Source organism: Sphaerodactylus townsendi, linkage group LG15, assembly GCF_021028975.2.
Source record: "Sphaerodactylus townsendi isolate TG3544 linkage group LG15, MPM_Stown_v2.3, whole genome shotgun sequence".
NCBI lineage: Eukaryota > Metazoa > Chordata > Lepidosauria > Squamata > Sphaerodactylidae > Sphaerodactylus > Sphaerodactylus townsendi.
This window is the reverse complement of record NC_059439.1, coordinates 9,113,566-9,138,520: the sequence shown is the minus strand read 5'-3', so window position 1 is coordinate 9,138,520 and position 24,955 is coordinate 9,113,566. Positions and strand designations below refer to the sequence as shown.

The following is a 24,955-nucleotide window of genomic DNA, read 5'->3' as shown; positions in this document are numbered from 1 at the left end:
TGTTGGAAGTCAAGGAAGCCAACTTTTATAACAGTCCAACAAAAGAAAAAATAGCAACAGATGAAGAATACTATGGGCTAGTGGAATTATCACTGAATTTTCAGCGCAAAAGGTTTTGATTGATTCAAAAGACTGCAGACCTATTACTTGCCTTGAGTATGATCCAGTTGCCTTTCTTCATATATAAAAGAAGGTTGGTGAGGTACTGTTTTTAAAGAAGTCTGATGAATTGTTTGAAAATGCCATCAATGTTGGATGGTCATCTGTTGGGAGTGCTTTGATTGTGGGTTCCTGCATTGCAGGGGGTTGGATTTGATGGCTCTTGGGGTCTCTTCCAATTCTATATCAAATAATCAACATGAAAAGAAAATTGTGGTGGGATAATACTTTTTTTGGGAATTTATTTCAGCTGAGCATGCTGAAAATGCTGACAGTCACCCTGTGGGTACCACTGGAGAAGACCATTTTCATTATTTTTCCTGCCCTTTTATCACAATATAACCACTGTGGAGTATATCTGTGGACACTGGAAAGCTGGAAGTGATCAAATGTACCTAAAACGAAGTTCCTGCAGAATGTTAAATGGAAGAAAGCCTGAAGAATGTTGAATGGAAGTTTGAATTTATTTGGTAACACAATAACAGGTAAGTGAAAATTTTGAACAGGATTCATGTTGAATACATTCAGGGCCTGGATTGAACCACCCACTGTACCAGAATGTTCATTGCTAGGCTCTTTTTTTATGTGATAAACTTATGCCTGGATTCTACTGCATAAAAATGCCAGCGAAGGTTGCATTAAATATTCCCCTATTTTAAAACATCATAACAGAAACTGGTCAGAGACAAGCACATCTTCTTGATACCTGTTTTTCTTTGTGATTTTTTTTGTATGCATGTACTTGCATTCTATCACTTGAGCCTCAAGCAGCCTGATGGACTGCCCAATCACAGGCTCACCGTTTCGGTGAGAATTATTTAGAAGACTGGTTAATTCAACAAATCTGTCCCTATAGGGAATCACAGCAAAAATACAAGAGTGTTCAATGGCAAACTGCTTTGAAGATTTAGGTGTCCATCAATCAAGGTATTTCCCCCCCAATTCCTTTGATTTTGGTTCTCAGTGTTTTTTTCAACAGACAACAAGAAATGAATTTGCACATTTGCAATGCAAGGGTGAAGCGTATAAAGATTCAATTAAATGAGAAGCACATAAAACACTTATAAAAGCAGCATTTCACTACCATTGGTCCCATCTCTCCTTGCCTTTGTTAGTTGACAATGCCAGAATCCCCAAAAACATTTTATTAACCGTGTTTTTAAATAGTCCAGGTTTTGTAAATAAGCCTCCATTGGTTTCTTTTGCTGCCTGACAGAAGTGACTAACTACCCTTCCACATGTTAAACCATAATTAATAAAACGGAAACCTAGTTTTGTGTGGTAAAATAGGTTGTCCATAGGTTGTTATTAACATATTGGTTCAAGGTGCAGCATGTGGGTCTGATCTGTTGCTGGGCTGTCCGTGCAATCCCCTAGCAACCTAAATTTTCCTCCAGCCTGCCTGCTGAAGTTACTTTATTGCAAAGGCATGGCATATTTGTTAAGTAGACTTATGTTTATACAATACACATCTGAGTTGCATATCTATGGCTTCTTTTGGTGTGGTCATGTATTGACATTCAAGACTTCTTGCGCAGTTAAACAAAGCACCACACGAAACTATAAACCCTGACTCCCCAAGGCCTCGTCCCAAAGCCTCCTGGAGAAATGTGCAGATCTTATGCTTCTCTTGTTTCCTTTTAATCTGTTAATGTCCTAGTTGCAAAGAAACAAAACCCCCACAATAAGTCTTTTGACTCAAAGGAAGCATAAATTGCTCCTTTCTCCCCTTTGGAGAAGACTCACCAAATTGACATTTGCAAGCTTCCAACTAGGACTGCTGCAGGTCCTTTCCAAAGTCTGTTATTCTATCCAGGTTGCCCTTCCTGCACAAGGCTAGTCCATGCCTGCTAAGTTCAGTGGAAATGCAGGTTTTGCACCTGAAATGGCTTCAAACCAATGCAAGCTGCCTATTTTACCTCCATAATGAAGTATTGGGGGTGGAAAATATGGCTCTGATAATGTCTACTTAACAAACATGCCATGAAACACAGTAGGACTTACTTCTTTGCAAAAATACTTAAAGCTTTTAGCGTAACCTAGACACATCTAGACAACACACAAGCAGACATACAGAGGTGTGCAATTGTTAATTCCAGTTCCCCAAGCCCTGTTCAAAAAACCTGTTGCTTTATTACGAAGCAAGTCCCTTTGATGGTACTATGAAATGAATGTTATAGGTGGCGAAGAATAACTAAAGATGAGTCTCAACTTATCTAAGCTTTTAATTTTTTTATGAGGACATAGCCCTCTGATGGGTAATTAAAGAACAACCGATGAGCTGCCCAAAGGAAAGCGGGCATAAACTTTCCCAAGAGAAACAGCCAAGGTAATCTGCCCACACCCAGAGAGTGGCGTATAAAAACGGTGTAGCGGGGAACGACAGGTTTACTCCACAATAATTTGGCCTTCACCAGTCGTTTTGGAAACCTGCTGAAGTAAAGTGTTATCATCTGGCACTATGGCTTCTAAGTACTATGCTCATACAATCTCTTCTAGCTCCGTCAAGGGGTTGAGTGTCCCCAGTAGGGGTTATGCTCAAATTTCTTCCGTCCATTCTGGTGGCTCATGCAGAGCTCCCAGCCACTCCTTTGGCAGCAGAAGTGTGTCATCTTCCATTAAGCTGGGATCTGGAAGCTGCATGCCCAGCATTTGCCAACCAAGCAGTACTTTTAGGCCTGTGTTTGCTGAAAGCTATGGATGGCATGATGAAAGGATCCTCAGTTGCAATGAAAAAGAATTGATGCAGTGTCTAAATGACCGCCTGGCGAGCTACCTGGAAAGAGTGCACTGCCTGGAGCAGGAAAATGCCAATCTGGAATGCAAGATCCGGGAGTGGTACGAATGCCAGGTCCCCTATGTATGCATTGACTTCCAGTCTTACTACAAGATAATTGAGGAGCACCAGCACCAGGTAATAATTTTTTCTTTTCCTTAGAAAGCACAAATAAGCCACATCATATTTTCTACAACATCAACAACCAACATAGATGCTTAATCTAACTGTATGAAATGTCATAGTGAAGAACACATAGAAAAGGAAGCTAACAAAGAATGAACATGAGCAAGCATACCTACTCGTATCAATCAGTCAATCAATCAATCAGACCTTTATTAGGCATCAAAAATACAGACAAAATAACTTCAGAACATTTGTGCTCCAATAGTTAGCTAAAAGTATGGTTAAAATTCAGCTATTCTCCACTGATCGATTATCCAGCAGAAAGTATACCCATATGGTTGGAATATATTGGAAAAATCAGGTCTATAATAAGCATTTTTAGGACAAGAGTATAAAATATGTTCCACAGTTTCAACAGCATTAGTAGGGGAACATCCACTCTTAGGAGGGTATCCTTAAAAATCGCCCATAAGGAGAGCAGAGGGAAAGGAATTGCCACTTGCCCTGGCATAAGCCCTTCTTTGTTTCAAATTTATCAACACTTTCAGAAACCTACATTACAGGTCCAGTTGGGGCAGGGTTATAAGTGCTTCACTGAAACATTGAGGTTTATTTCTCTTGAAAGTATTTATGACTATCTTTTTGATTTGCTTCACCCTTTCATATCTTTGTCACCTTGAACCTTTTGATTTGCTGGACCATTTCAACTCTTCATTTTTTTAATCAGCCTCTTTTGTATCATCTTCCACATCTTGCTTTTGCATGCTACTTTCTGAGCACATCACAAACTGGCTATCCATCAATTATCCTATTTCTCTTAAAACACTCTTTCTGTTGCTGCTTTCTCACTGAAGGTGGCTGCACATGTGAAGGGGCTCAGGAATGATAGAGTTACACCCTAATCAGAATTCTGAAATCTATTGATGCCAGTGGGTTTACCAGGGTACAACTCTGCTCAGGGCTGCGCAGCAAATTTTGAACAATGCATTGTGCAATGGACTTACTGGGTAATGATGGGCAAGGTACTCAGCATTATTTGCTGCTGCCAGGAAGTGATGCTTCATTTCAGAGGTATTATGCCACATCTAGCTTAGCAATCTTCCTTGAACTTTAGGAAAGGACATCTAACATTTAAAAAGTTGATGTCTAGCTTTGTAATATGTTTTCCCCACCACGCTTAAAACCATTTCACAGCTCTGTGGTCTCTTATCCAGATCCTGTGTGCTAAGACAGACAATGCCAGGCTGGTCTTGGAAATTGACAATGCTCGTCTGGCTGCTGATGACTTCAGGACTAAGTAAGGCCATCTTAGAGTGATAACTCTGGTGATGGTTTCTTCACCCAAAAGCAGCTTCTTATTGATTTATCCTTTTCTGTCCCTAAAGGTATGAGACAGAACTTGCTCTCCGTCAAAGCGTTGAGGCTGATATCAATGGGCTGCGTAGAATTCTGGATGAACTGACATTATGCAGGTCTGACCTGGAAGCTCAGCTAGAATCCCTCAAGGAGGAACTTATTTGCCTCAAGAAGAACCATGAGGAGGTAAGAACAATATTCAAAATTTTGCAGCTGTTGCATTTGAAAAGATGCATATGCTCCAAGTAGAGGAGTACCTTCACCATTTCTCCATGAATATCCTGTTTGCCTTTGCAAGATACAGGTACACAAATCACCTACACATGTATTTTTCATCTCTTCCTGTAAAGTGTAAGGCTGCCTGCATTCTCTCTGATCATTTCACACAGCTCAAGACTTAAGCTCTTACTTGAAAAGGTTGCTGTTTTGGACCCTCATTCAAATCAAGCCTATATGGATCTGTAGTAATCGATCATAAGTCTTGGGAATAAGGCTTCAAAACTAACAAACACAGCCAAACCCACAAATCAATCTGCATTGTGCCACATGGGTTCTCTTCCTGCAGGAAGCAAATGGTCTGCGTTCAAAACTTGGAGCCAGAGTTAATGTGGAGATGGATGCTGCCCCATCATGTGACCTCAACAAGATCCTGGATGAGATCAGAAGCCAATATGAATGCCTGGCTGAAAAAAATCGCAAAGATGTTGAGACTTGGTTCACTTCCAAGGTGACACTTCCAAGAATATTGAAAGGCCATCTTCAGGTGGCCACACAAATAATTCCTCTGAAAATGTGGGTGCTTGGTCTCATTACTTCTGTTTACCTCTCTCTCTCTCTCTCTCTCTCTCTCTCTCTCTCTCTCTCTCTCTCTGCTGTAATTCAGATGGAAGAACTGAACCAACAAGTAGTCTCCAGTGGTGAAGAGAGAGCGCAGTCTTGTTTGTCCCAGATCATAGAGTTTGGCCACACTGTTCTGGCAGTCTCTTGTCTAGACCCTGGTTTTCCACACATAACATGGTATATGACAAAACAGTACTTCTTAGAGGGATATCATATCAAAATAACTTTCATTATGGTCTCAGTCCTATCTAAAGAGCCCTCATAGTCCATACAGTCTTTTTGGGGAGGAATTGTCCATTGAAAAATTTTGTATTACATCTGTTGAGTTTTGTAAAGATGGGTTGGGGGGGGGAAGTCCTATAATATTTTAATGCAATTCTGACCCTCCTAAACCCACATTTCAGGCCCTATCTACTTAAATCACATTGTCCAAATGAGACCTGAGGTCCTGGTTCTGCAGGCTTCTAGCCCTAAGCTTTTAATGAACATTGCCTGTGTTCTCGCCAACAACTCTCCAAACATGCCTATTTCTCAGCGAAGTGCCTCGGGAAGGCACCTGTAAAGAAACCATGCCCGCTATGTCTTAGTCAGTTAGCACAACTCCAGTGTGTGACCAAAGCAAAGGAACAACAGTCTAGTTTTGATCCTTCCATGTGAAATGGAACGTCAAAGCCTAAACCACAAGATCCCTCCTGATGTCAAGATCCGGCTTCTGGAATCCCGAGATTGCCAGCACCGCATCGCCTTCTGCTGGAGGGAGAAGATTGCAAGTATGTATAACCTCAAATGAGCACTGGGTGAATCCTAGCTTAGTATTAAAAACCCTAGTTGTCAGTGAGCTGGTGAACATGTGTCTGGAATGCCTCATTTAAGGCTCACAACGTCTAATGCTCCATCACCATTGTTTCCTTTCCTCAGTCTTGAGCAGTGTCTTCCCAACAGCTGGTTTGCCACCCTTCCAGACAATATTATATTGCCCCTCTCTGCCTCAGGATGGAGAAGAAACCCCAATCCTTGGCTAAAGGGAAGCAGGCCTTTTTAGCCCAGGATTGGGGTTTCAACAAACTCCGCCCCCATTTATATTAAAAATTAGATGTCAGGAAGAAGAAATCGAGCCTAGGCTTTCTCCTGACATCTATATGCTGGATGTATGTCTATGTTTTTATGTAAGCGTATTTAATCATGTTAAACCCCAACCTGAGAAGGGGTTGCCAACATTTTTGAAGCTGTGGAATTCTCAGTGGATGATGGGCACAAGCAAAAAATGGCTGCCACAAAAGTCTGAGCCAGCTACAAAATCTTAGGAGGTGATCTTCAGTCATACAGTGATAACCATGGTGCTGAACCAACGTAAAAACTCTGAAAAAACCAATCAGGCCTCTAAGGACTGCTGGACAAAATTCCCACTTGGCTCCACCCACTTTCTAAAAGCACTTGGCAGGAGCCAGGAAATTTATCCGTGAATACCATGGCACCCACAGGCACCATGTTGGGGAACCCTGGTCTAGAGAGGTACAATCCAAATACATGTTTAACAGAGAAACCTAGATGCTACTGAATTTCACCTATTTCAAAGAAAATTTCATATTTCTTGCTCACGCGCACACACAGACAAAAGCTTTAGTGTGATTAGTGAAATTTTCTGCAGGAAAATTTTCTGCAGATAAATATCCCTGAACATCCCTGGGAACACAGATAACATTAATGCAGTATGTATCTGCTTCTCAACGATGAGATGGATTAACTCTTTTAAGCACGCCAGTTTGCAAGAACATGAGCAAGGCTGCTAATGATAGGACGTTTTGGAGGACATAGATTCATACAGTTGCCATGAGTTGGAAGCATCTTGACAGCAGTGCACACATCTGCCTCTTATCCCAAGATGCCCCACTGAAAAGGGTTTCTCCATAGTACAGCAACAGAAGTTACCAAAAGTGAAACCTTTAGATGAATTTGAAGGTCCCTGCTTGGGAGAAGAGCTCTGACTAAATCAAGAAGAATTTTTTCTAATATTAGAAAATATATTGAGGGTATTCTAATTTAGTCTCACCTTAGTGCAGTGTGAAAAAAGCAAGATACGAAGCCATGCATTTAGACTATACATTGTAGTAATTGGTGTACAGGTCTCCTGGGGAATGGTCACCTTTAAAAAATGGATACCCAGGAGAATCCATTTGTGTTAGACACACCTTGGTTTTGCAAGATCTGTTTCTTGAATGTAATGGAACATTTGGGACCTGTGTGTGTGTGGAGAGAATGAACATGTGTGTGTGTGGAGAGAATGAAGGCTAGTTACTGGGCTAATCTACTGGGCTAATCTACAATATCACCCCAAATTACTTTGTACCTTTAGGTATCCCAGGACTCCATGTGTACCAGAATGTCCCTCTCCAGTCTCCCAGATCAGTAAAAAAATTCGCACCATCACAGAGGAGATTAAGGATGGAAAGGTCATTTCCTCTCGAGAACAAGTCCAGCATTTAGCCCTCTAAAAATCTGCAGCACTGAAATATCGAAACAAAAAACCCATCCAGCATGACAGAAAAAAGAAATCAACATTCAGCTGTACTGTTACAAATACTACTGGGATCTTGCAGTCATAGTATGGTGGCTTTGACCAGTTTCAGTTCTTGAGCATTTTCAACTTTTAAATGGCCTTATAATAATAATAAAAAAATAAAGTTCTTTGGACAGCATTCTCAATAAAGACTTCTTTTGTTTATTTCCAATCGCATGGAGAAAATTAGGTTTGTGCTGCAGTTCATTTGTGCTGGCTTTCTTCAGTTCTTGTGTAGAATCCACTACTAGATACTCGATTGGTTGACAAGAGGACCGTGTTTGCCAGTTATAGCACCATCAAACCTTAATAACTTCCCTTTTCATGGTCATTCTATTTCCCCTCATGCAAACATTGGTCCACAGCATCTACTTCTTTGCTGCTCTCGAACCTTAGCTAAACTGAGGTATGATTTTGATTCTCCTAATGTAACTGGACAATATGCTACCCATAAATCTCCCATTATATGTAGCTGCCATTTTGTGTAAAGCAATGAGCACATTTTCCAGCTTTGGTAAGCACACCCTCAAAAAGATGTTGTAATCACGTGTTTCCAATCTGTAAAATAAAGGTGTTCCTTTATTCACACAAAATGACAACTGCAGATAGTGTGATCTCCCCTTTTGTATGTTTGAAAATTGTGAAAATAATCCTACGTTCTTTGATTCTTTTCATAAAAAAAGCCTGCTCATTCTCTTAAAAGGCAAGTGTACCCCATGAAAAACAGGAGGGAGGTGAAAAGACAAGGCTCTAGGAATCCCTTGGCATGCAGGCAACTAGGTTTTCTACTGCCTGCAGAAATGTCTCAATTTTTTCTGATTATCCCTGAAACTTACAAGTTCCCTGAACTGGTCTCACTCGATCTGTAACATGGTCCTCACAAATGAGTGATCCTAGTGAAGGTTATTTTCCCACTGAGATGGTTAACATTATTTGGCAATGAATATAGGCAAATAGTTAAGTTACCCTGCATGAAGTATTTGTATGCATTAGGGGAGCATGGAGAATTTTAACACCTGAACATGCCTGTACACTGCAATGGGGGATTTGGTACTGGGCAGATAGTCCACCTTCTTGTATTTTATTTTTTTCTGTATGGTTTTAGTTCAATTGCTTCAGAGGGCAGTGGATTCAGGATCTAGGGTTGTAGAATTTAGTATGGCTTCTTGCCACTGCAGTAGAAATTATGCAAAATCAGTAATATTCATATTTTTTACACTTTTTTGTGTATATATGTAACCTCTAACTGTGGGTTCTGTGGGGCAGTACTTGGAATGAGTTACCCTGGTCTAGAGAGGTACAATCCAAATACATGTTTAGCTAACAGAAACCTTAGATGCTACTGCGTTTCACCTATTTTCAAGAAAATTTCATATTTCTTGCTCCGGCACACTACAGACCAGCTTTGGTGTGATTAGTGGGGCTTCGCAGGAAAATTTTACCGCAGATAAATATCCCTAGGTATCCCTGGAACACAGAGAACATTATTACAGCATGTATCTGCTCCGCTCAGCGATGAGATGGATTAACTCTTTTTAAAATACGCCTAGTTTGCAGAGTACTTCGTGGGCATACTTTAATGATAGGGCGTTTTGGGAGGACATAGATTCATACAGTTGCCATGAGTTGGAAGCATCTTGACAGCAGTGCACACATCTGCCTCTTATCCCAAGATGCCCCACTGAAAAGGGTTTCTCCATAGTACAGCAACAGAAGTTACCAAAAGTGAAACCTTTAGATGAATTTGAAGGTCCCTGCTTGGGAGAAGAGCTCTGACTAAATCCAGAAAATTTTTTTCTAATATTAGAAAATATATTGAGGGGTATTCTAATTTAGTCTCACCTTAGTGCAGTAGTGTGAAAAAAGCAAGAATCTGAGAAGCCATGCATTTAGACTATACATTGTAGTAGTTGGGTGTACTGGGTCTCCTGGGGAATGGTCACCTTTAAAAAAATGGATACCCAGGAGGAATCCATTTTGTGTTAGACACACCTTTGGTTTTGCAAGATCTGTTTCTTGGAATGTAATGGAACATTTGGGGACCTGTGTGTGTGTGTGGAGAGAATGAACATGTGTGTGTGTGGAGAGAATGAGAGGCTAGTTACTGGGCTACAATCTTACTGGGCTGGGCTAATCTACAATATCACCCCCAAATTACTTTGTAAATTCCTTTGTGGTATCCCAGGGACTCCATGTGTACCAGAATGTCCCTCCTCCAGTCTCCCCAGATCAACAGTAAAAATTAAGCACCATCACAGAGGAGATTAAGGATGGAAAGGGAATGAACATCTCGAGAACAAGTCCAGCATTTGGCCACTCCCTACAAAATCTACCCAGCACTGGAAATATCGAAACAAAAAACCCATCCAGCATGACACAGAAAAGAAATCAGCAATTCAGCTTGTTACTGTTACAAATACTACTGGGATCTTGCAGTCATAGTATGGTGGCTTTGACCAGTTTCAGTTCTTGAGCATTTTCAACTTTTAAATGGCCTTATAATAATAATAAAAAAATAAAGTTCTTTGGACAGCATTCTCAATAAAGACTTCTTTTGTTTATTTCCAATCGCATGGAGAAAATTAGGTTTGTGCTGCAGGTTATACATTTGTACTTTAGCTTTTCTTCAGTTCTTGTGCTTAGAAGTCACTACTAGATACTTTCGGGATTGGTTGACAAGAGGACCGTGTTTGCCAGTTATAGCACCATCAAACCTTAATAACTTCCCTTTTCATGGTCATTCTATTTCCCCTCATGCAAACATTGGTCCACAGCATCTACTTCTTTGCTGCTCTCGAACCTTAGCTAAACTGAGGTATGATTTTGATTCTCCTAATGTAACTGGACAATATGCTACCCATAAATCTCCCGTATATGTAGCTGCCATTTTGTGTAAAGCAATGAGCACATTTTCCAGCTTTGGTAAGCACACCCTCAAAAAGATGTTGTAATCACGTGTTTCCAATCTGTAAAATAAAGGTGTTCCTTTATTCACACAAAATGACAACTGCAGATAGTGTGATCTCCCCTTTTGTATGTTTGAAAATTGTGAAAATAATCCTACGTTCTTTGATTCTTTTCATAAAAAAAGCCTGCTCATTCTCTTAAAAGGCAAGTGTACCCCATGAAAAACAGGAGGGAGGTGAAAAGACAAGGCTCTAGGAATCCCTTGGCATGCAGGCAACTAGGTTTTCTACTGCCTGCAGAAATGTCTCAATTTTTTCTGATTATCCCTGAAACTTACAAGAGTTCCTGAACTGGTCTCACTTCCGAATCTGTAACATGGTCACTGCAGTAAGGTGCATCCTAGTGGGGTTATTTTCCCACTGAGATGGATTTAACATTGTTGGCTTGTGAATATAGGCAAATAGTTAAGTTACCCTGCATGAAGTATTTGTATGCATTAGGGGAGCATGGAGAATTTTAACACCTGAACATGCCTGTACACTGTTGGGTCATAGGTACGTCAGGGCTTTGTGTATTTCACCATCCCATAATGGCAATGGGGGATTTGGTACTGGGCAGATAGTCCACCTTCTTGTATTTTATTTTTTTCTGTATGGTTTTAGTTCAATTGCTTCAGAGGGCAGTGGATTCAGGATCTAGGGTTGTAGAATTTAGTATGGCTTCTTGCCACTGCAGTAGAAATTATGCAAAATCAGTAATATTCATATTTTTTACACTTTTTTGTGTATATATGTAACCTCTAACTGTGGGTTCTGTGGGGCAGTACTTGGAATGAGTTGCAACAACAATTTTTAAACAACAAAATGGTTTACTTTTCTTTACAATTAACACTTTTAAAACATCAACATTTAACGTTACAATTCAAGGTCCTGTTCAGGTTGCATTTCAAGTCCTTCTATTTACAGTCTACTAATATTGCCAAGTCCAAATTCTTCTTTGCAAGTTGGCTGGCTCCTGAAGACTCCAAGGGCTTGATGAACAGGTTGCAACATGATGAAAGGTCTCCAGGAGGAACTCTCACCCGGTACAACCACAAAAAGAAACCCTGGAAACAATAAGCTCCAACACATTTACAACATAGCAAAACAACAACTACCTTCCCAGTAGTTCCCAACAATATTGCAATTACCTTAACAAGGTGTTAAGGGCTTATAGAAATCAAGGTCCGAGTCTGGTACCCTTGCCTTCTGCAAAGAGCTCTTTCAGCCTTTCTGCTGCTCTGAGTCTCCACCCCTTACTGGGTCAACCCATTCTGGGCCAACTCCATTCTGGGCATGGGGGTTTACATTCTCCCCACTAAAATTCACATCGTCCCGACGAAGTAATTACAATGCAACTTTTGAAATCATTAAACAATGATTTCCCCAGGGGCTCCCTGTACTTGGAGGAACCACATTTTGGTGCATCTGAATGCAAAACATTGTCTTTCCCTTGCAAGGATTTCCAGCTGTTCCAAACTTAGCTGCACTGGAAGTTTGCAAAACTTTCCAGCAAATGTTAAGCGATTCAGCCATGATTAGTTTGCAAGAGGGATGGGGGGGGTTGCAACTGGAATCCCCTCCTCCTTCATGCAACTACTTAAACAGAATCATGTACTTCAAATTCACATAGCAAACATCTCTTGAACTTACATCACATAACAAAACAGTTATATGGGGATCAAGCCCCAACTTGCTGCACACTTCCATTACCAAGCAATTTTATATTTGCAATTCACTTCCAAGCCCCACGCTTGGTTGGGAAGCCATTTGTATTTCCTCTAACTGTGGGTTCTGTGGGGCAGTACTTGGAATGAGTTGCAACAACAATTTTTAAACAACAAAATGGTTTACTTTTCTTTACAATTAACACTTTTAAAACATCAACATTTAACGTTACAATTCAAGGTCCTGTTCAGGTTGCATTTCAAGTCCTTCTATTTACAGGTCTTCTAATATTGCCAAGTCCAAATTCTTCTTTTCCAAGTTGGCTGGCTCCTGAAGACTCCAAGGGCTTGATGAACAGGTTGCAACATGATGAAGGTCTCCAGGAGAACTCTCACCCATTACAACCACAAAAGAAAACCCTGAAACAATAAACTCCAACATTTACAACATAGCAAAAACAACAACTACCTTCCCAGTAGTTCCCAACAATATTGCAATTACCTTAACAAGGTGTTAAGGGCTTATAGAAATCAAGGTCCGAGTCGGGTACCCTTGTCTTCTGCAAAGAGCTCTTTCAGCCTTTCTGCTGCTCTGAGTCTCCACGCCCTTACTGGGTCAACCCATTCTGGGCCAACCCATTCTGGGCATTGGGGTTACATATACAACCTGGATGACACTAGTATGTGTATGTTGAAAGAAGGAATAGGTGACTGACTGTCACATAAGCATTAAGAGTGCAAAACAACAACAACAAAAACCAGACTTGAATTACTGTTTTAAAATAATCAGATCATAAGCAGTAATTTTTAGGAGTGGACAAACTATCGTAGACCAGATTTTGGGGAGTACAGCACACCAGAGACTGCCAATATCTGTGGCTGGAGATACATTTTTTAAAAGAACTGAGATAATTGGAAAGACACACAGCAGTTGTACACTGCCCTACATATTCTACATTTTCCTTGGGCTCTGCTTACAAAAGCCTTGCAGTTGAAGAAAATATTTTTCACCAAGCAGGCTATAAAATGCTCACATTTTTAAAAAATTGATCTTCTGTGCTATTTTTTTTTGTTATGGCTACTGGATCTTCTTCTCCCAGGAAATAACCAAGCCTAGCCAATAAGGGACCATACAGTAAAGGGAAGTGTGTCATCGACCCTTTCTGTACGAGCCAATAAAGCTTTAAATGCAGGCTAAAACACGAGTTGGGGGGAACTTCACATGGATGCCCTTCCTAATGTGGATCGGCCCCGTGTTCTCCCTTACACCCAAGCTATTCAAGCATCACATGCCTTTTTAACATGCCTTGCAGTCATGGCCAAATGAATGGCCAGGCAGGAGGCGGATTAATACAAAAGCTTGGGGGTATTTGCTGTTCCCTGGCTCCTGTCTGCACAGCCACGAAGGCACATAGGGCCTTATTGTGGCTCTGGGGGATCCGCCATGCCTGCCAGTGGAGCTACACATTGGAGGTAGATAAGAACAACAACAAAAAAAGATGCACCTTAGTACAAAGCGTGCACCCTGGCCAATGTGCTCTCTATCCACAGGACAGCCAACCATGTGAACAGGCTGGGGCAAGGATGGGTTCATGTGTTTCACTCGTGTTTATTGGCCTGTCAGGAAAGGGTCATCGTGATACAGTGTATCATGTCTGGTTTCATGCTGAGATCACTAAGGGGAAGGTAAAGCAGCCATCAGGAGCCATTGCATTCACTGCAGATGGACAAGAATTTTGCCCTCTTTCAAGCTTAGCCAGTAAGGGGAAAACACAGTAAAGAGAAAGGTGACTCACACCTGGCTATGTGCTGAGACCACTAAGGGAAAGCAGCTCTCAGAGGCATTGCCTTAACTTTAGATGGGCAAGCATTTTGTCTGATATTTTGTTTGATATATATTACTGATTTATACAGTAGGGATTCAGCCGGTTCACACCATTAGACAGAACTGGTTGCTAATCCCACCACTTGTTCTGCTCTTAACCACTTGTTCTTGCTCTTAACCACTGCATCACTTGTTCTGCTCTTAACCACTGCACCATACAGGTTCTCTGAATTCCCAGCACTCATTTTTAAAAAGTCTCTACCCTCTTTCATGAGATAAAAGGAATATATCGATTTACTGATATTTTAGTGCGGGGGGGGGGGGAGTGTTTTATTGACCTGCCATTCATGGTACCTTTCACAGTAAACAGATTTGGATATACAGTTTGAGAATCTGTATTTAACTGTATTAATTGAGAGACAAAGTTCTCAGTGAATCAGAACTGCAAGCTTCGGCTATTAGCGTTAATATCCATGAGATTCCAAGCAATAAACCATCCAATGTTGTCACACACAAACTCTATCCAGCAACATCTCAGCCTATAAATGTTTATATGAAACCCAAGCAAAGGTTGTAAAAGCAGCATCCCCTTTGTCAACAGATGATGAGTAGGAAAGCCTACGTGGATGTGGGTGTAAGTTGTTTGGGAGGGTGCAAAGCCTTAATGAACAGTACAGAGGACTGTTGAATGGGGAGTCCATCATCAAATGAGCCAAGTGAGAATTTGTTACGTGGAAGGTTGGAGTCCAGGGTGTAGAAAGGAAGGGATTGTGATTTCTGATCACAATCACTGAGTCTGATATTGGTTCAGATCCAGCGCTTGACAAATCACAGGACAAAATTTTCTTTCATGTCCTCAAATATGGCAGACACTTGTGCCCAGAGAATTAAATTAAAGCAATCCATAACATCTCCTCTATGGAAATGTATTGGTGGGGGGAATCTACACATCCTTGATGAAGCTGTTCAGGGACACAAGATAGATGTTATCCATTCTAAGAAATTTCATCCCTTCACACCATCTCCTTTGTGCATTGCAGCCAAGGAAAGCAGTTTGACATGTCAGCTTTTTGGTTTGGTCTAAGTAGGCCAGAGGAAGGGATGTGAGGAGAGACCATGCTATTGCAAAATGCCAATCCCCAAATGTCACCCAATGCACCCACACCCAGCTATTGAAGGCTGGTGCCTCATGCCGAGAGCTGCTTTGATGGTGCATAGTAACAATTCTAGGGAAAGCCATAAAGAGGAGACCTGATTTTGCAAGCCAAGTGTGAAAGGGAGGGGGAATTTATGAGAAAATAAATGCTTTTAAAGCAAGCACAGAGCAGAATAATGACAGGACCAGACACAAATCGCCTCAAATTTTAATAAGGGTAAAGCCTTGTAAAGGGGCTAACACCCAGCATTCATGGTATAAAAAAGATTCAGCAACTTAAGTATCTTTCAGATTTGGATGCCTTGGGGTTTCGAGTCGAATTGGAAATCTTGGTGTCCTCTCTGATATGGCAGCGACTTCAGTTCACACTTGTGGGTCCACCAGGGGTCCCTGCAGGGTAACAACAAACTGCCGGCCAAACAGTGCTGCCTCTGCCAGATGCTGTCCTGGAAGCTGCCTTCCTCCTCGACGATCCAGCGTGTGCCTGCCCACTCCAGGTCGCACAACTCCAGCAATGTCCAACAGCACCCGAACTAGCTTTCCCCTTTCTGGTCTGGGCTCCACCTGTGTTCCATCTGCTCGCCCTCTGAACTTCTACCCACTTGGCCATGATCAAGGGATCCTCAACTGCAATGAAAAGGAAACCATGGAGTTCCTGAACAGCCGTCTGGGGAACTACTTGGAAAGGGTGCGCTGCCTGGAACAAGAGAATGCTGAGCTGGAATGTAAGGTCCGGGACTGGTATGAACGTGAAAACTCTTATGTCTGTACCGATTTTAAGCCTTTCTACGGCAGCATCGATGAACTCCAGCAGCAGGTAATGGCTGTTAAGGGCCGTCAATAATCCTACATAGTTCCAAAGCAAATGTTTTTGAAAACAGACAAGAAAAGTAGGAGAATGCTTACTGTTTGAATTTCCATTACTGTTTTCCTTTGAGTTTTCCGACAGGAAAGAAAGGGGGGGGGGTATACATTCAAACCCTTCTAAAATTAAACAGCGATGATCTGAAAGGGCCTTTCAAACTTCTTCCCCTTCCTCTCCCCACAACAGATACCTTGTGGAGAGAGTTCTGAGAGAACTGTGACTGGCCCAAGGTCACCCACCAGGTGCACATGTGGGGAGTCAAACCAGATTCTCCAGATAAGAGTCTGCCGTTTAGGTAGAGCTCCAAATTAGAGTCCACCTGCTTGCTCTTAACCATTACACCATGTTTTATTTATATGCTTTTTCACTGTCAGGGCGGTTTCCAATTCATAAAACACAATATAATACATAAATACTGTCAGGGAGTTGTTCCTAATTTTTTGGTGGAATCTCTTTTCTTGCACCTTGAATACATTATTCCTTGTCTTAGGGCGTTTCCTCACTTAAAAAAAAAGCTGAGGCTAACTGGTCTCATTTGAATCGCTGTTTTTGAGTGTGAGGTTGTACTCCCCATCGCAGCTTCTGTCCCTCAAACAATCCTCGGCCAGCAGCCACCAGGATTCCCCACTTTGAAGCTATGGAATGCATGTTGAGCTCAGGGGCTATCCTAATTGGCTGCTGCTGCTGGGCGGAACTTTTTAAAAACTTTTATCCAAGTCTGTGCGAGCATGCGCACAACCATAACTAGAAATGGGGAAACAGGCGATTAAGGGCAACCTGCATGCCTTTGTGTTTTCATATCTATTCCACCTGAAGCATTCACATGAAGCACTGTCCCATTACTAGCACATCCTGCTGGGGTGAAAATACATAGCACTTAGACGTTCTTCTCCATGCCATGACCATTCATAGTTCTATGAAACACACACACACAAATCATCCCTGGGCGGGCTCAAACTGGCAAGCTCTTACACACTAGCACCACCACTTAACAAACTGAGCCGCAGCTCCCCTTCTAAATGAAGGTGGGGAAAAAGGCATGCCAAGGAAGAACTGACTAACACAGTGAAATGGGGAGATGAAGCTCCGCTTCCACATCCTGTCGTGTTTAATGCTGCCTCAGTAATTCATTCACTGCTGCCTCTTCATTCACAAATTCATTCATTCACCAGTCAGATGTTGCTTTGAATAGTGGATATCAGCTCCACGTTTTGTAAAAAACAGTGAATGGAAGGTGTTTAAACTGTGCTGGGGACAGAAACTGTGGGGATTCATGGTGGTGTGTTTTGAGTAAACCCGAATGACAGTGGGACCAGTTGCTTTCATGCTGCTTTCAACCCAGAAGAAATTTGTCTGGTTCAAAAATCAGCCACAATTCCTACATACACGTTTAAAAAAAAATACTCATCCCCAGTGGGACTAGAACTAGCGAGCTTTCACATTGCAGCACAAGCAAACAGAAGGCTGCATTAACTAGTTAAGCCACAGAAACTCTAATAGCAAATAGGGAAAAATACTAGGCTTTCAGTGAGTGCTCCCTTGCAGTGCTATATAACTGACCCTACATTGCAACGTAAGGTCAAATACATGTCAATCTCTGTTCCCCGAACTTTAAAAAAAGGGTGCGTGCTTGCGCACAGCCCACTGCTTCCTTATTGGACAAAAGGCTCCACGTCACTGCCAGGGGCAGGAAACTCAAACCCGCAGTCACACCCCCCCCCCGGCTTCCCCACCGCCCCGCGCTCCCCGGGCGTTTTTCCAAAAGGCTCTGTTCCAAGCAGTGCCAAAAATGACGCGCGGTGAGGGAGCACGAGAGCAGCAGAATCAGGGCTGCTGCATTGTCACTGCCCCTGTAGTGGGGAGTACTGTTGGACCCCGCGTTACTTGGCGAGAGTAGCGCGCACCAAAAGGTAAATGGGGAAACGACCAGAGTCTCTAGAGCAGCAGAAAACAAGCTTGCTCCCAACATGACATCTCTTCAAATATTTAAACATAGCTTAACCTTCTCTTCTCCAGACTAAACATACCCAGCTCCCTGAGCTGCTCCTGATAGGGCATGGAATCCAGACCTTTTACCATTTTGGTTTCCTTCCTCCCAACAGATGGTCACCCAGTCATCTGTTTAAAAACCTCCGAAGAAGAAAACTCCATTGCCCTCCAAGGCAGCGTATTCCACTGTCAAATAGCCCTTATCATCAGGAAGTTCTTCCTAATGGTTAGGCGGAATCTCTTTAACCTGGCTTTTTGCAATATAGACCGATTACATCATAAGCCATTTGTCCAGTATTAAAATTGAACTGTTGTAGACCAGAGGTGTCCGACTCTGGCGCTTCAGATGTTCATGAACTACAGCCCCTGGAGTAGACCAATGGATGTATCCTCCAAGCACCTCTTTCTTCTGTTCAGTGGCTAGAGGATGATGGAAATGTGGGTCGCTGCTGGGCCAAATAAGGCAGCAGAAAAGCTTTACAACCTCTCCATCTCTTTCTGCAGTATGGTTGGCCAGGACAGTGAGAGGAAAGGGATAAAACACCCCTTTTGATCCTACATTGCAAGTATAAAAAAGGAATAGAGTACTGGTACTTGTAATACTTTGTACTGTTTGTAATTAACATATGAACTACAAATGGTAAAAAAACCCTATTATTACATTATTGTACTGGTTGTACATAACCAGGAAAATTTACACTTCAGACTTGGTTGACAATACTGTTTCCACTGGGAGACTGGGAGACTGGGCAGTACATTTGAGCAAAATGCTGTGGATTTGTTTTAAAAAAGCAGATACACGAATTATATATCAAGGCCGGGGTCTGCAGTGTGGTGCCTGGAGGTGCTGTGGTGCCAGGGGACACCTTTTCTAGTGCTTATCAAGTGTTTTGAAGATGTGGGTGGAGCAGGTAAGGTGGAGCCAGGTGAGTGGAGCCAGATGTGGGTGCAGCCCAGCAAGGCTTCTGATTTACTATTAGATTTGATTGGCTGGGCAGATTTTAAAAAAATGTTACTTTGGCAGTAAGTGCCACCATTCACAAAGAGCTGCACTGTGTTAGGATAGCTAAGTTGTGGCAATCATTTTGTGGGGTAGCTCCGCCTCTTGCGGTAGCCATTTTGTTCCTGTGTGACACTATGATGTGTCAGAATTCCAAATACACATGCAGGCTCAAAAAAGTTGGAGACACCAGTATTAAGGTATATTCAAATGCTGACTCCTTTGTCCCTCAAGATGCCTTCCTGTCTTCACCTTATGGGTGGATTAAAGTTACGTTTTATTTTCTTGCTTTTCAGATTTGCTGCACTAAGGCTGAAAATGCAAGGATGTGCCTGGATATTGACAATCTCAAAATGGCTTCAGATGACTACTGTACCAAGTAAGTCTGTCCATGGGGAAGATCTAGCTCTCTGTTATCAGCCCTGTATGTTGCAATCCCCTGTCCTAGTTCACATTAATATCAGAATGCACAACTATGATTCCCAAGCCAATCACCAGCATAGAAACAGAGTTAGTGGGAAAATCAGGATGAAAAGTGAGGGCGCTACTAAGCCCCTTCCCACACAAATCCCCTTAAATGTTTCTAAAATGTTTTCAGTCTGCACCCCACCCCTTTTTTCCCAGTTCTGATGGCCTATTTACAAGATGTTTCACTCCCATGAAATGATTCTTGGCAGCCAATGCTTCTACACCTCAAAGCCTGATGCAGCATTCTGTACTTCGCATATCTTTGATGCTTCAAATATTAGCCCTCCCCCACAAATTGAAAGAAGACACAATGGTAGCTTTGTCAACAGTGGTGAAAGGGATGGGCCTAGCGTCCCAGTAAACATACATTAATGGATGAGCTCAGGGCAAAAAGTCATTTTAATGAAAACCCCCCCCCCTCAGATCCATACCTGATCAGGGATTTAAGCCCAGTTCTCTCTTTTCAGGCTTCACATTTTGCGGTCTCAACTGCCAGAGTGGTGTAGTGGTTAAGAGCAGGGGGATTCTAATCTGGAGAACTGGGTTTGATTCCTCTCCACCTCAGTGGCAGAGGCTTATCTGGTGAACCAGATGTTCCACACTCCTAAATTCCTGCTGGGTGACCTTGTCTAGTCACAGTTCTTCAGAACTCTCTCAGCCCCACCTACCTCACAAGGTGTCTTTTGTGGGAATAGGAAAGGAAAAGAGGTAAGCCACCTTGAGTCTCCTTCAGGAGAGGAAGGTGGGATATAAATCCAAACTCCTCCTCCTCTTCTATAATTATCTATCCACCATTTCTTCATCTCTTCACAGGTATGACTACGAGCTCAGTCTTCGTCAGCGGGATGAGGCCGACATCACTGGCCTCCGCAGAGTTCTGGATGACCTCACTCTGTGCAGAGCTGACCTGGAAGCTCAACTCGAGTCCCTGACTGAGGAGATGATGTGCCTGAAGAAAAACCATGAGGAGGTATGGATGAAACACTACCAGTACCATGGCCAGAAGAGCTGCTACAACACACATTTAGGCAGATCATGAGAAGGGCAGGAAGGGATGAGTCAGTGCTCAGCTCTCATTACCCTTTCTTAGGTGCTCAGGCACCTTTGGGGTAAGAAGGAATTTCCTCCAGACCATATTGGTTAGGGATCGTGGAGGGGTTGTTGTGCCCAGTCTTATACCCAACCTGACCATAATTCTCCTCCTGACGGGAGGTGCACAGTCTCTCCCCACCCCCTTTCAAAAACTATCCTGAGAAGCCACATTCAATTTTTGCTGTTAAGCACCTGGGGTTGTTTCCTTTCATGGCAGAGTGGTAGAAGATGAGGGGCCCCAGCCGCAGTCCGTTCTAGCTAAGAGAGAAGGTTTGGGTTTCTCTCGAAGGGTGTGTGGCTTGGAGTGGGGCAGGTAGTCAATGGGGCTTTCCGCACTACAGAAGGGAGCTAAGGTCGACTCGGTTCCCTTCAGTGGGGGGCGATTCCAGGCTGTCCGCACAGCAACTTACTTGGCCCCCTGGAACTGAGCTAAGTGGGCAGGATCATCTTGGTGTCTGTTTCGCTCCTCGATCGTGATTGAAGCTTGTGTTACCATGGGAAACAGGAGCGTTCTTTTTTTTTTTTTACAGTTTTTACAGTTTACAGTTTACAGTTATATGCCCGCCACGACTCTCCCGTTCTGCGCATGCCACAAAAGCGGCTCCTGATTGGTTGAACGGATGAGGTGTCGTTTCGATGTGTCCACACTTCGAAGCTTCAAAGCGGTATCGACCTTGTTCCAGCAGAAAGGTGCAGTTCATAACTGCGACAGGGATGTCGCAGTTCTGAGGGGGGAAACTGAGACAAAACAACGTTGAGCTCAGTTGCAGTGCGGATACACTGAGGTGAACCTAGATAGAAACCAGTACAACTCTGTCAGTGCGGAAAGCCCCAATGCTTTCTGGGTTTTTTGAGGGATTTTGGCAGGTTTTTTCCCAGTTCTGATGGCCTATTTTACCTGAACTGCTGTTTCTGAATAAAGATTTTTGCTAAAACAGAAGTGCTTTCCCTGATCAGTCCAGGGGTCTTGACAGGGGTTTTCCTTCCTTTGGGTGTGGAGCAGGGATCATTGAAGGAAGGTAGTTGTGAATTCCCTACTTTGTGCAAGGGGTTGCATTTAATGAGGTCCCTTCCAGCTCTGTTTCTATGGGGGCACGACCACCCTCTGTTCACCGGCTCCACTACATATAGATCAAGCTACATGATCTTTACCTTACAGAGCATGAAGCAATGGCCTAAATAACAAAATTCCTCAAAACAAAATTTTGCCAGTGTCAAAGTGTACTCAGCCATGATTAGCGGCAGAAACAAGTCCAGCATTTCCTTTCCTTTATGAAGCTGATTTGCAATATGAAGGACAGTCCCTTGTGCCCATCACTTCTCCTTCTCACCCCTTCTCTAGGAGTCCTGTGCCCTTCGCTCGCAGCTTGGCGATCGCATCAATGTAGAAGTAGATGCTGCCCCATCATGCAACCTCAACAAGGTCCTGGATGAGATGCGATGCCAGTATGAGGCTGATCTGGAAAAGAATCGTCGAGAAGTTGAGGACTGGTACTGTACACAGGTGGGTCCCTGGAGTCAATGCAAACCAGTCCGGTTTCTCTCAGTGGCAGTAATGCTGTTTTCTCATTTCTTGTTTTGCGGTTTTCTTAGATGGAAGAACTAAACAGGGAGGTGATCTCCAGTGGAGAACAGCTGCAGAGTTGCCAGTCAGAGATTATCGACACCAGACGCTGTGTTCAAGCCCTGGAGATTGACATGCAGGCTCAGCAGAGTATGGTGAGTATGAAGTCAGAACAGTCAAACCATCTTTGTTTTATTAAATAGTTGTGTGTTTGCACAGAACATGTATCTTGCTTCTGAACGTGTCTCTTGCTTCTCTATTTTCTATGATGCAGAATTTAGATTTGCTCACTTCTGATAATCTGGATTTCGAAATAAATGCATAAGGAAATTAATAGCTGTTTCACAAATTAAAAACAAGGTCTCTTTTGAGATTTTTTTCTTTCCAAATCTGGGGCTCACTTACATCTGGCAACCACCATTATCAACCATCTCAAAGACACTAACTAACCATTACAAACAGTATAGCCTTTTAAACAATTATTTTTGTGCACTGGTATGACTGTTTTTGATAGATCACTTTGCCCTCTTTTCCCTTTACTACCCCCAGAAAGCTGCTTTGGAAGACACATTGCAAGAAACTGAATCCCGCTACTGCATGCAACTCTCACAGCTCCAATGCATGATCAGTAATGTGGAGGCCCAACTTAGTGAAATCCGCTGTGATATAGAGCGGCAGAACTGCGAGTATAAGACTCTCCTTGATGAGAAGGCCCGCCTGGATTGTGAGATCACCACTTACCGCAACATGCTGGAAGGGGAAGATTGCAAGTATGTACGGAAATGCATAGCTGGGGGCACAGCTGCTCCATAGTTTAATGAAGTCTTCTCAAAGTATATCTGTCAGTATTTTTAATGCCACCATGTCCATTTGCATACAATTCCATGTGTATGTACCAGAGTTCAGTTGTGTCTGCCTGCCTCTTCCTAGAGATATAACTTCTGGAGGGGTAAGGATGGGATCTGCAATCTTTAGGGCACATCAACAATTTTGTTTTTAAAAAGACATCTTATACTTCTCCCCCCAAAGGGACAGTGTTTGACTAGGGAGACATACCAAATAAATAGATGATTGGTAAAAACAGGAAGTAGTTGGGGAAAGTGAGCTGTGTGGTTTCCGGGCTGTATGGCCGTGTTCTAGCAGCATTCTCTCCTGACGTTTCACCTGCATCTGTGGCTGGCATCTTCAGAGGATCATGCTTCAGAGAGAATGCTGCTAGAACACGGCCATACAGCCCGGAAACCACACAGCTCCCAAGTGATTCTGGCCGTGAAAGCCTTCGACAATACAGTTGGGGAAAGTGCTTGAGATGGATGCTTAGTTGGAATAATTTTATATCCTGCATTAAATGAGTGAACAATTTTTTGAAGTGCTACAAAGGCTTCTTCTGCACAAGTAGAATAATGCACTTTCAATCCACTTTCAATCCACTTTGCAGCTGGATTTTACTGTGCAGAATAGCAGAAACCACTTGCAAACAATTGTGAAAGTGGATTGAAAGTGCATTGTGGAGGCAACAGTGTAGGGTTGCTAGATGCGGGCTGCTGGCGGAGGGGGGCAGGGTTGCCAGATCCAAGCTGGGAATCTCTTGGAGATTTGGGTGAGGACAAAGCCCTCAGTGGGGTATAATGCCATAGAGTCTAAAGCATCCCTCTAAAGCAGGGGTGGGAAACATCTGGCCCTATAAGGCCCACAAAATCATTTGGTCTGGCCCTGCCAAGATAACCGCAGGCAAGATTCAAACCTGGAAAAGCAGCTGCAAGTAGCAACATCATCAATACCAGCTAATATCACTCTTCTTAATATCAGGGTCCAAAATCCCCCCTCTCCAACGTTTTAATATTCAGCCTGATAAACAATTCTGGAGAACTCAGAAAAGCTCCCACAGTTTTATATTATTTGAGTTGGTCCTAATAAAAGGTATTTTTATGGTCAGTGTTTTTGGAATTTACTATCTCATTTTTATATTGACCTTCCCTTTGCCTGTTTTGCTCACCTAAACTGATGTTTGTTTCTCTCAAGGCTCCCCAATCGACCATGTGACCCCGAGGGTCCAACCACTGCTCGTTCTTCTGTCTGCCTGCCGGTTTGTATGCCAGAGACAACCTGTATCCCAGTCTTTCCGCCAGAATGCCAACCCTGTGTGCAGCTGATTGAACCCAATATGGCACCACCTTGCATCAATCCCTGTGGGCCAGTCTGTGCCCCGTGTGGTCCTATGCCCTGTCCCCCCCATGGTCCAGTCTGCCCACCGCCTTGTGGGCCATGCCCACCTGGCCCACGGATCAGCACAAAGATCTGTCGCATGTGAAATCTCAGTAGTCAGATTTTTAAAAAAACCAGAACGCATCAAGCACGTGAACTTGAGTAATAAGAGACCATATGCTCCAATCCTGTTATTAGAAACATTGCTAAGAGCCATGCTAAGGTGTCTGCTAGGTGGCTCTGATAAGGAAATCCCCCTTTGCTGTGGTGCTTTCTAGATTTTAGGAAGATTCTTTGGTTCTTTCTAATAAATGTTTGTTTTCTGGCATAATAGTTAAAAATGCAGTGTCTGCAGTGTGATTTAA

General features: G+C 42.8%; 1 protein-coding gene across 1 annotated transcript; it reads left to right on the top strand.

The window, feature by feature from the left end:
* Positions 1-2,620: 2,620 nt before the first annotated feature.
* On the top strand, positions 2,621-24,716 carry LOC125443999 (keratin, type I cuticular Ha6-like). The gene is made up of 13 exons (XM_048516438.1): positions 2,621-3,073; positions 4,276-4,358; positions 4,447-4,603; positions 4,983-5,144; positions 5,301-5,396; positions 5,961-6,027; positions 15,905-16,224; positions 19,558-19,640; positions 20,543-20,699; positions 22,164-22,325; positions 22,415-22,540; positions 22,935-23,155; positions 24,408-24,716. Exons 1-13 carry the CDS (start codon positions 2,621-2,623, stop codon positions 24,694-24,696), a joined length of 2,376 nt encoding a protein of 791 aa, XP_048372395.1. The 3' UTR covers positions 24,697-24,716.
* The last annotated feature ends 239 nt before the right edge of the window (positions 24,717-24,955 follow it).